Source organism: Crocuta crocuta, unplaced genomic scaffold (assembly GCF_008692635.1).
Source record: "Crocuta crocuta isolate KB4526 unplaced genomic scaffold, BGI_CrCroc_1.0 scaffold866, whole genome shotgun sequence".
Classification (NCBI taxonomy): domain Eukaryota; kingdom Metazoa; phylum Chordata; class Mammalia; order Carnivora; family Hyaenidae; genus Crocuta; species Crocuta crocuta.
Window position 1 is genome coordinate 43,934 of NW_027531900.1, and position 12,676 is coordinate 56,609.

The 12,676-nt window shown below is 38.3% G+C and overlaps 1 protein-coding gene across 1 annotated transcript in view; it reads left to right on the top strand.

Moving 5' to 3' along the window:
* The first annotated feature begins 1,656 nt into the window (after positions 1-1,656).
* SLC71A2 (solute carrier family 71 member 2) overlaps positions 1,657-12,676 on the top strand; it is a 48,008-nt gene continuing 36,988 nt past the window's right edge. Inside the window, exons 1-2 of the mRNA XM_077773949.1 lie at positions 1,657-1,665; positions 6,273-6,368. Coding sequence (XP_077630075.1) covers positions 1,657-1,665; positions 6,273-6,368 — 105 coding nt within the window. The remainder of the gene's footprint in view (positions 1,666-6,272; positions 6,369-12,676) is intronic.

Genomic DNA, 12,676 nt, shown 5'->3' on the forward strand with positions numbered 1-12,676 from the left:
CCTCCCCTACTCACGCTGTCTCTCTCTCTCTCTCTCCTAGGAATAAATAAAAAAAACATTAAAAAAATTTTAAAAAAAAGTATTAGTAGTGGAATAGTTAAATTTATGGGTACATTCATGCAGCGGAATACTGTATAGATGTTATAAAGAATGAGGGTTTGCATCCAGTGCAATGGTGCAATGGATAAAAATAGATAAAGGTAAAAATGGTAACATATATATTCTGTTACCAGTTACTTAAAAGTATGTTTTTACTAATGAATGTACATATATATATATAACTACATGATAGATATCTAACATTGTGAATACCTACGGAGAATAGAGCATGTAGAGTCCCTTATTTTAAGGTTTTACAGCATTCATATGTCAGTGTAACACTGGTAATTTCTTAAAAAAAAAAAAAAAGTATGTGTATTCCATAAAAAATGATGCAGAAAGACCACAATAGGTGGAAGAGAAATGCTAAGTCCAAGTATGTAGTTCTTTCAGTACTGGCTTTCATAAGTTTGATGTTTTGTTTCTTTGTATTTAAGCTCATCAGCTAACTTTTAGTAGTGATTTATTGGTTGGTTGCTGTATTCTACTTTGAATGAAATCCCAGGGAATACTTGTTTTGCAATGTTGTTTTAATGACTGGTTACAAACTACTCTGTAACCAGAGTGACATTAAGCCTCTAGTCACATCTCTTTAGGAGAGAATTATAGTCGGCTTAGTTAACAGGGCCAAGTCTCAAAGCAATACAATGTTAATTCCTTAAAAAAAAAAAAAAAAATATATATATGTATATATATATATATATACATATATATATATATTCAGTGGTTACTGTTACCTGTGATGGGTCTTTAAAACAGAATGCTGGGGACCATGCCTTTTATTCACTTACTGGGTAACTTTAGTGTGCTGGGAAAATCATCACTACAGTAAAAAAGGAACCCCCTGCGGTTTGCATCTTGGAGCGAGGGCCTCCTAGCTCAATTTTAGAGGGATTTCACTTTATTGATTTTCACAGTTATGGATGGACTGAGGGATGAGATTGGAGAGCTATAAAAGAGACCCCAAGAAAATCTTAAATTTAAACTTAATCATGAGGGCAGAGCGGGGGTTGGCATCAGTTAATGATTGCTGTGTAAGAATCTACCCCCACATTTAGTGGCTTTAAAACAGCAACCGTTTATGACAGTTCTTTGGATTAGTTCAATTTGGGCTCCTTCACTGGATTTGCTTGGAGCGACTCCTGCTTTGTAGTCACCTGCAGGCGTGATGGGTTTGGGTGACTTAGATTAGATTGCCTACCTCCTCCTGTGTTGTGCAGGTGGTGATGCTGTGCAACAGTTGGTCTAGGGGGCTCCGTAGGGAGGGCTTCATACACTTTCATCCTCCGTTGCCTAAAAGGCAGTTCTGTGTGGTCTTGATGTCCTCTGGAGGCCTCGGTTCAGAAGTCCATATTGTCACTTCACCTGACAACTGTTGGTTAGAGCACGTTGTTAAGCCAGCCTAGATCCAGGGAAGTGAAGAAATAGACTCCACCTTTTGATGGCAGAGGCAGCACAGTCATACTGCAAAAAGATGATGTCTACAGGGATGAGAGGAATTTGCAGCTCTGTTTTTGCTGAGGTTTATACCTGTCTCCACAAGTATAATAGGGCGACATGAGTGTGGTATCAAGAAAGATTTGGAGAAGGCAGGGAAGAGAAGTCAAGATAGGGTTAAGAGGCCATTGCAGTCATTTGTGGGAAGATGGTAATACAGGTGTATAAAGACATCACCATATACTCACCTAAACATCTCCGTGTTCAATGCTGATTTGTAAAGGGGCAGTGGAGAGAGTAGACATTGAGCTGATCCAGGGAGGCCACACTAGATCAGGCTCAACTGGATATAAGTGGTTAAGTTTTGTTAAAATCTTTCTGATTTGCTCAGATAATTTAAGGAAGAAACTTGTGACACCTTTTTCATCAGCATACTGGCCACCAAGAATTTAGGAAGAATTGGAAGGAAGGCAGATTTCTCTTTTTTGTCACCTTATATCCATTTGCCCACACTTAGTTCCCACCATGCCAAAGCCTGCCTGTCATACTGCATTTCTCTGATGTATCACTGGTATTCGCTAAGGGATGAATGATCGTTCAATAAAGTAATTTATGTAGAAGTGAGAATAAGAAAATGTTTGCATTTTAGAAGAGGTGTTTGTTAAACAGTTTCTTATTGAAACGTGAACATACAGTGTATGAACAAAAAAGTAGGTTGTCTGTTTTTTTTAAGGTGTTAAAATAACATAATATCCTGAAGATACATCACACAGATTAAAGTGTTTATCTTTCTTTGTGTTTAATCAGCATTGCAGCCACATGGATCTCTATCCCAGTTGTCTCCACAAATAGAGCTTCATTGCTTGTGAAAGCACCAAACCACGGAAACTGCAAATGAGAAATAGGGTTGCCTTCCTGTGTTTCTTATTGTGCACTGCTTTCAGTTTTTTGAGATTCTTGTATGTGTGATGCTTAATAAGGAAAATGAATGATTCAAGAGGAATAGTTGGTCTGTTGGTTGACAGACTCACCCACTGTTTGGAAGCAGTTGCTTTGTAGTGTGGGGTGGTGACTATCAGAATTTTCACTCAGATAATTAGAAATTATTAGGAAATGCATAGAGTTTAATTTACTTTTTAAAAAATTATTTTTGCCACCACTTCCACATTTTTTTCTTTAAATTTTATTTATTTAATTTAATTTAATTTTTTATTTCTGAGAGAGAGAGGCAGCATGAGCAGGGGAGGGTCAGAGAGAGAAGGAAATACAGAACCTGAAACAGGCTCTGAGCTAGCTGTCATGACCTTGAGCCAAAGTCGGACACTTAACTGACTGAGCCACCCAGGCACCCCTAAATTTTAAAACNTCAGAAAGAAGGATCTTTTAAAAGCATGCCTTACATCAATACCATTATTACAAGGAGCTTAATTCTTTACTGTCAGCTAATACCCAGTCTGTTTTATTATTTCCATGATTGATTCAGAATTGTCTTTTTTTCCAGCTAGTTTGAGTCAAAACCACCGAAAATCCCACAAATTGCTTTTGGTTAATATTTCTGAAATTTCATGGGGCGCCTGGGTGGCTTAGTCGGTTAAGCGTCTGACTTTCGCTTAGGTCATGATCTCCTGGTTGGTGGGTTCGAGCCCCGTGTCGGGCTCTGTGCTGACTGCCAGTTCAGAGCCTGGAGCCTATTTCAGAGTCTTTGTCTCCCTCTCTCTCTGACCCTCCCCTACTCACGCTGTCTCTCTCTCTCTCATAGAAATAAATAAAAATAAAAAAAAAATAAAAAAAAATTTCTGAAATTTCTTTTAATCTGTGTACTAACATAGTTCTTCCTTTTCCTTTTTTCTTGCCCATACAACTTCCTTGTTGAAGAAACTGGGTCATCTGTTTCAAAACATTTTTTACATTTTGGGTTTGCTTTTTTTTTTTTTTTAATGTTTATTTTTGAGAGAGAGAGAGAGGAAAGAGAGAACCCAAGTTGGATTGGGGCAGAGAGAGAGACACACACACACACACACAGACACAGAATCCGAAGCAGGCTCCAAGCTGTCACCACAGAGCCTGATGTGGGGCTCAGATTCACAAACCGTAAGATCATAACCTGAGCTGAAGTCTGAGGCTTAACTGATTGAGCCACCCAGGCACCTTGGGTTTTAGTGATTAAAAGATCAGAGAAGAGATCCTTCTTCCATCTCATGTGTATTGTGGAGTGCTTACTACTGTAGTGGGGTGAGAGAAGGGCTATTTGAGATACATCCTTCGTAGCATTTAAATTACCATTCTGTGGGAGGTAGACAAAAATGAATCCTGCAGTTTGTTGGAAATCTCTAGAAAACAAGAGCATAACAAGGGGATAGGGAGGTGGGGGACCTTGTTGGACCAGTGGGATGTGGGGCTGAATGCCCTGGAGCAGTGGAGTTCACAGGATCTGATTTACATTTGAATGGGTCCCTGGCTGCTGTGTAGTGGTTGAGGGAGCAGGGGTAGAAAGCTACTCAGTAATTTGGGCAAGAGGTGGTAGAGGGTTAGATGGAGGACAATGTGGATAGAGCCAAGGGTAATGGCAAAGTTTCTGTCTCCAGCAGCAGGAATGACATACGCAGAAGGTCTCAGAAGGCTTAGCCACAGGCAGAGGCTGAACCGTTGCTTTCATTTCCATTCTTTCTTCTGTTCATAAAAGACTATTGCAAAATAGTGCTTATTGCAAAATAGTGCTTTTTGATGGTTATGTTCAAGGCCTTTTGGTTATGGGGGTGGAGGAAACATTTTTTCTTTTAAACTTTGTAAAGTGTTTTCTGTTTTTGCAGATGTGTTATTTAATGGCATTTAAAAGTACTTATTGGCGCGCCTGGGTGGCTCAGTTGGTTAGGCCGCCGACTTCAGCTCAGGTCATGATCTCATGGTTAGTGGGTTTGAGCCCCGCGTCGGGCTCTGTGCTGGTAGCTCAGAGCCTGGAGTCTGTTTCAGATTCTGTGTCTCCCTCTCTCTCTGCCCCTCCCCTGCTCATGTTCTGTCTCTCTCTGTCTCAAAAATAAATAAACATTAAAAAATTTTTTAAAAAGTTCTTATTAGGCATTGAAAAAAAAATTGAGAAATTTACAAGTTTGAATTTTTTTTAATGTTTATTTTTGAGAGAGAGTGAGTGAGAGTGGGGGCCAGGCAGAGAGAGGGGAACAGGGGATCCATAGAAGGCTCTGCACTGACAACACAGAGCCTGATGCAGGCCTCAACCCCACAACCATGAGATTATGATCTGAGCCAAAATCAAGAGTTAGAATGAGCCACTGAGGTGCTCCTAAGTTTGAATTTTTAATAACAATTGTTCTTGGCTCTGAAGATTTCCAAAACTACAAAAACATTGAAATTCTGTTCCCTTCATCTAAATTGAGCAGTTAACATTTTGTAATATTAGCTTTAGGAAGTATGTATATACCGTGCTCGCTTCGGCAGCACATATACTAAAAATAGGAAGTATGTATATACCAAAAAAATTTGTCATTTGGCCAAGCCATTTGATAATAAGTTGTGGACATCAAGACCCACCCGTATTATTGTCTAGTATACAGTCCATATTCACATTTTATCCTTTTGTTCTCTTTTCATCCAGGATCCAGTCCAGGATCCCGCATTTGGTTGTTGCAACTTTTACCTCCTCCAATGTGTTTGAGTTTCCCTGCTTTTCTCTTTTGTATTTTATGACAAATACATAAAATTTTTTTTAGCTTATTTATTTTGAGAGAGAGAGAGAGAGCACGTGCCTGTGCACATGAGTGGGGGGTGGGCAGAGAGAAGGTGGGGGAGAGAGAGAATCCCAAGCAGACTCCACGCTGTCAGTGCAGTGCGCTGATGGGGGCTCAATCTAATGAACCCAGAGATCGTAACTTGAGCTGAAATCAAGAGTTGGGTGCTTAACAGACTGAGCCACCCGGCGCCTATTCGACATGGACATTTTTAAGGAGACCAAGCCAGTTGTCTTATATAATGTCTCACAATCTGGATTTGTTTGATCATTTCTTTATGATTAGATTCCAGTTAAGCCATGTGGATGTACTTTTATGTTTTAAAGAGTTAAAGATATTAGTATAGGAATAGTATGGATTTTATAGTCTTTTGCAAGCATCACTTCCAGTTACTACCAAGTGGTAGCAAGGCACCTAATCTTGTAATAAGATGTCACAAAGCCAAAGAACATTAAATTGAAGAGAATTTTGGGTTTTATCTGCAGAACACTAGGAAAACTGTCACAGTCTTAGAACGCAACAGACACTGAAAGCTGGATTTTGACATTATGGTATGGACTGTGTTTTCCTTGTTGTTCTTCCTCTGCCCGCCGTCACTTAAATCGTCTGTGTGGCCCTGGAAGCTTTTGAGGAGGTGACCCACATGCCCACATGTTTTAAATAGCTAGGGAAACGTCAGTTTAGAACGGCCAAGTTGCAGAGGAACACATAATTAGTATGAGACAGAATAGTTGGGTCCTGGAGCCTCAGTTGGTTCTCAACCAGAGCTCAGTTATTTGCATTGATGAGACAAGTAAAAGCTTTTTAATCTTGGCACCTTCTGTGATGAGGCAGAATGCAGGAATCAGGCATAACACAAAATGTTTTATCTTACACAATATAGGTAGGTCCTAAGTTTATTTTGTATAGCACTTTGTGTTAGATACTATTTTAGGGCGATGAATTTCTTATATCTTTTTACTATTTTTCATAATAACTTTCTTCCTTTTTTAGCTACAGGGCTTTGGCCGACCAAGTGTATACCATGCTGCTATTGTCATCTTCTTAGAATTCTTTGCGTGGGGCTTGTTGACAACTCCAATGTTAACTGTAAGTATTGCTGAACAAGTTGTTTTTTATGAAAGCAAAAGAAAGTTTCTTAAGCAGGTATCCTCAGGGCTGTATGTCTAGCTGTGTGTTTGAGAGTAGCTCTTGACAATAATTTAAGACTGCTTATTCCACTGGGTTGTTTCCACTGTGTAGACTGTGAACTAACTACCTGCAATAAAATACCTGGGCTACTCATCAAATATTTTTAAGTAACAAGGCACTCCCACTGAATCAGAAACTTGGAAGTGCTGTCAGTGAACTATATGCATTTAGGAAGTTCATTAAGATGCATTAGAGGAAATTAACACAAAACTCTGTCAAAGTTTATAACTTACTTTGGATGTAATGGCTTTTGACCAAGAACGTAGTAAATAGATTGGTAAGTACCTTGTAACATAACTGATAATTCTAAGAATGTGCAAATTTTTATTTTTGGTAGCTAGCTTACCTATTGCCATTTCTTTGCAGAGGCTGCATTGAATTTCTTAGCAAGAACCTGGATATTTGATACATAGTGTGGATAGAGGGAAGGGAGATGCTGAAGGAAACATGGGCATGTAGATTTTAGGTGCTTAATCACTGACAGTTTTAATAAAGATATTTTAAAATGAAAAGGTATTTTAAAATTGGTCTTAAATTTTATATTTCTTAAATTATTCATTAAAAATCATTGATGGTTAACTCTTCCAAATTACCATTTTGCCTTAAACAAAGAATCCCTTTGGATACAGATAAACTTTATTACCAAAATAGATTTGGGAAATAGCTAACTTTAGAGGGTGGCTATTAGCATTATATAAGACTTTGCTATGCGGTTTTAAAATTTTTAATTCTTTTGGTGCATTTAAATAAAATTTGATTAATTAAAATTACAATTTGGATGGAACAGTCAACTTAAAAGATTGCCTATGTTTTTAAACCTTTGTTTTATTCTGTCTCATTGCACTGCCTTTTCCTTCCTAATGCTTTACTGCAGAGGGTAGTTGGTTATTAGTTAATGGGAGTAAGTGGTCCATATTTTAACTTTCATGAGCCTGCTGTGTTCATCACTGGGCTACCTTTGACACAGTTGGTACTCAGTAGATATTTTCTTTGAATAATAAATATATGCATTGTAGGCACAGATGTATGTCCTCAAGGGATTGTCTCTTTGAGACCTGCTCTTAGTATGAATATAGACACACCAGACCACTCATTTTTCTAAATAGTTTATTGTCAAGTTGGTTTCCATATAACACCCAGTGCTCATCCCCCCAGGTGCCCTCCTCCATGCCCATCACCCCCTTCCCTTCCCCCCCCACCCCCATCAGCCTTCANATTTTGGTTACTAGCCCTGTTATCTGATATGTCATTTGTGGCTATCTTTTCCCATTCTATCGGTTGCCTATTAGTTTTATGGATTGTCTCCTTTGCCGTGCTGAAGCTTTTCATTTTGATGAGGTCCCAATAGTTCATTTTTGCTCTTGATTCCCTTGCTTTTAGGGATGTGTCAAGTAAGAAATGGCTGCAGTTGAAGTCAANATTGATTTTGTATCCTGCATCTTCACTGAATTCATGGATCAGTTCTAGTCGGCTTCTGGTGGAGTCTGTCGGGTTTTCCACGTAGAGTAAGTATCATGTTGTCTGCGAAAAGTGAAAGTTTGACTTCTTCCAGACCACTCATTTTAAGGAGCTGTGTTATTTTTGGTCCTAGCTCTCTGACTGCCCCTCACCCTCAGCTTCTTTGTTAAGAGTTGTAAAAAGTATTTTTCTTTGGCACCTGGGTGGCTCAGTTGGTTAAGCGTCCAACTTCGTCTCAGGTCATGGTCTCACAGTTCATGGGTTCAGGCCCTGCGTCGGGCTCTGTGCTGACAGCTCAGAGCCTGGAGCCTGCTTGGGATTCTGTGTCTCCCTCTCTTTCTGCCCCTCCCACGCTCATGCTCTGTCTCTGTCTAAAGATAAAAAAAAAACATTTAAAAAAAAAGTATTTTTCTGATGCAGCCAGACATCTGCCATAGTGGTTCAGCAAGTTTCTCAATATAGAGTTAATCCTATAATCATTCTCTAGTAAGCTTCAGAGTGAAGTGAAGAATATTTTAATGTTTTTGAGGCCTTGTTAGAAATTCTAAAACCACCTTTCAGACTGTTAAAATCCTTGAGGACCTTTTTGGCCCTAGAACAGATGGTCTGATCCCTTTTAATCTTAATTGATTAGTTATTAATTTAAAAATTAATTTTTTTTAATGTTTGTTCAATTTTTTTTAATGCTTTATTTATTTCTGAGAGAGAGAGAGAGAGAGACAGCATGAGCAGTGGAGGGTCAGAGAGAGAGGGAGACACAGAATCTGAAACAGGCTCCAGGCTCTGAGCTGTCAGCACAGAGCCCAACACGGGCCCTGCTCGTGTTCGCTCTCTTTCAAAAAAAAAAAAAAAAAAAAAGGTGAAACCATTCTTATCACACAGACTACATCAAAAACAGGCAGTAGGGCAGGTTAGGCCTGTGGGCCATACTTTACAGACCCTGACAGAAGGGAAACAACAAAACGGATGAAGAGCTGACTTCCCATTAGGTACGATGGAAGCCAGAAGGCAGTGTAATGACAGAAGTGCTGAAAAACCTATGAACAAAATCAGAATGTTTTGTGTATCAAATTTTAAGAAAGGAGACCTACCAACTATTATATTACCATGTCAACTCTTCTTATAATTATACAAAACTTGGAAATCAGCATTGCTTTTTTTAAGCATTCAAATGTTTACTGATATAAACAGACTACAACATACACACGGAGCACACAATAGTAGGACAGAAATAAATGCTAAGCAAAAGTCAGTACATCTGCTTAGTTAAAGCTCATTATATTACAACAGTCAGTTGTGCAAGAGAAAGGAGAGATTTAACATATTGTGATCATATAGATACTTTTACAGAATGCCACTTATCTCATTTTAATAATTATAAGGCACTCAAGATAGGAAATTCTGGGTACTTGGTCAAAAAACCATTAGAAAACTGTCATAACCATAAGATGGACCTGAACATCCCGATTCCAGAAAGCAAGACAGTCTTCATGTGACTATAGCTTGAACTTTACTGCCTTTCATGTGGAGAGCAAAGCACCCATGTATTATGCTCCAAATGCCCAAAACAGTCCTATCCCGTTTTATCCACCTCAGTTCCCAAAAGGAAATGATTAAGTGAAGGAAACGAAGGGCTGGACTGAAGAGGAAATAAGGGGGAGACAAGACAGAACATATGGTTTGTTGAATAAATGAGTACATATTTTGACAGTAAGGATAGGAAACCAGTGTGGCAGAAAAATGTTTAAAGGGCACTCTCTAATTATTAGATCACCATATGGAGAGGATGGTGTGGGGGAATACTATATTCTTGAATCTCTAGCTTGCAAAAGAAAATCTGCAAATTCCAAGAATACAATTTTCCACTGACAGGAACCAGTATTAAGTAAATCTTTATTGAAATAAGTGTTCTAAGTATGTCTGAAGATGTTTATGTTAGTTTAATCAGGTAACTTAGAATAAAATGAAATCAGGTCCTCTGAGAAGATGCACACTTCAAATAGAGGGTAGAGTGTAAGGCAGGGATGTAAAGAGTCATTTTTACATACAAACTACTGCAACTAAAAGGTTAGGCCAATGTGTGAGACCAACTTCACAAATCTGCTTCAGTGTATTAGGGGCTGAGAACTTTGTGATGATACTTAATAAACTAAGGTAGTACTCTAGGACATGGCTACAAGTGACACAGGCAACAAATCTCACACAGAAAAGTGACTTCAGAAAGAGTAAACTGTTCTCTACTACTTCAAACAGAGGGCTCATAATGGTATTAAGATGCAAACAGTCATACTGGACAAAATATTCATATGTAGGTACTGTTCTGTATCTCCAAATCCTTCCCTCAGGTGACTTCTTGCCCAATGGAAACAGGACAGAGTGCTGTCCACTAGTTACAGAATGGAACACGCCCACACATGAACCGTAATCCTAACAGTTACACCACAGTGGGTGACAGATGCAAGATGCCAAGAACTAGTTCTTAAGGGCAGAGGGAGAAGGAGAATATTAATCAGGTTTAGTGCAGAGCCTGACATAGGGCCTGATCTCACAACTGTGAGATCATGACCTGAGCTGAAATCAAGTGTTGGATGAGGCTTTATCGATGGAGTCCCCAGGCGCTCTGATTTTTACATTTTTAAATGTATAATGTAAACATTTGGAAACATTCAAAAGAAGATACGAAATTGATGTGAAATTCAGGTAGAAGGATCCATAAATAAAAATTTGTTGGACCCCAACAGTGGCCACTGAATGTAACTGCTGTGGTGCTACAATGGCAGAGTTGAGTTGGAACACACACCATGTACTGTGGAATGTTTCCTATGTACTGTATGTCCCTTCACATACAGTAATTTATTAATCCCTACTGTACGTGGTGGATTTAGTTTCCTTTTTTTTCTGCTTAGAGATTTTTCTCTTTGTCTTTTAACAATTTGTGCATTGAGGTGTCTAAGTGTGGGTCTCTTTGTCTAACTTTTACTTGGGGTTTGTTTAGCTTCTAGGGTCTGTAATTAATACTTTTAATCAAATTTGGGAAGTTTTGGGCCATGATTTCTTCAAATGTTTTTGGTGCCTCCTCAGTCCTTTTGTTTTGGGACTTTTATCAAATGTTTTTACATTAATAATGTCACACAGGTCTCTGAAGCAGTGTTCAGGTTTTATCCTTTTTTTCTCCCAAAAATTACTGTCAGACTTTTGACATGATGGTATAAGGAGGTCAACAATTTTTTCCTAATAACATTGGACAGAACAGTCAAACACATATATCAGTGCTCTGGAATTCAAACACATAAAACAAACTGAGAAGCATTGATTCATTAAATTACTGAACTTTAGGCAAGAGCAGTGAGTTTGCAGTTATGAGCTGTATCCTTTTGCTATAATAAATTGTAACTGAATATAACCACTTCTAAGCCTATCAGATCACTGAAATCCATTCTGTTGATGGACATTTGGGTTTCCAGTCTTTGCCTCTTACGTATATTGTTGTTGTGATGTTTCTTGTAAAAGTCTTTTGGTGATTGTGTTTACGTATTTCTTGTAATATCTACCTAAGAGTAAAATTGCAGGGTTTCATTCAGCTTCAGTATGTATGTACTGCCCAAAGTTTTCCAGAGTAATTTAACCAGTTTACCCTGCAGCTAGCCAGGCTTTACTTTATGCAGTTCAGATTAGTAATATTTTTTCCCTTAAGGTTAGTACTTTCTTATAATCGTGTTGGGGCACCTGAGTGGCTCAGTCGGTTGAGCATCTGACTTTGGCTCAGGTCATAATCTCCCGGTTTGTGAGTTCGAGCGCCGATCGGGCTCTGTCCTGCCAACGCAGAGCCTGCTTTGGATCCTCTGTCTCCCTCTTTCTGTGCCCCTCCCCTGCTTTTTCTTGTTCCCTGTCTCTCAAAAACAGAGAAATATTTTGTTTTTAATCTTGTTTAAGAAACCTTCTGCCCCAAAATTATATTGGTTTCTTTTTCACAAATAGATCTGCCATCCATCTAGAAACAAGTCACTTGTAGGGGTCCTTTTTGTAGATTCCTCTTTATGAATAATGCATAGCTGAACCAGCATGATTTATTGAAAAAAATCTTTTCTTTCCTCACTGTATGTGTCAACTTTGTCATAAACCAGTTAACCATATACATACAGATTTGTTTCTGAGTTTTATATTCTATTTATATGTCTTACTCTGTTTATCGTCCTGTGTCAGTACCAGGCTGTGTTGTTTTCTGTAGCAATAGCTTGGTATCTTTTGTAACTTCTGTAGCTTGTTTCTTCTTCCTCAAGATTGCCCAAGCTACTGTAGGCCTTTTAATATATTCATATACATTTTATAATCAGCTCTTCAGTATTCACATAGTAACTGGAATTTTGATTGTGATGACATTGAGGATAGATTAATTGGAGGAGAACTGATCTTTACAATATTGAGTCTTCTACATGGTATACCCTCTATATATCTAGTTTTTAAAATTTGTCTGAATAATATTTTCTGTTTCTTGGTGTAGAGATTTTTCACTAGATTTATTCCTAGGTATTTGGTGGCTTTTGATGCTATTATAAATGGTATCGTTTTAAAGATCTAATTTTCTATTATGTTGGTATATAAAACAGTTTGTTTTTGTGTTTTCACCTTGTGTCCATTGATTTTGCTAAATTCACTCATTAATCCTAAGAGTTCATCTGTAGATTTTTATATACACATTCATATATTTTGTAAATAGTGACAGTTAACTCCTTCCAGTCTTTTTTTTT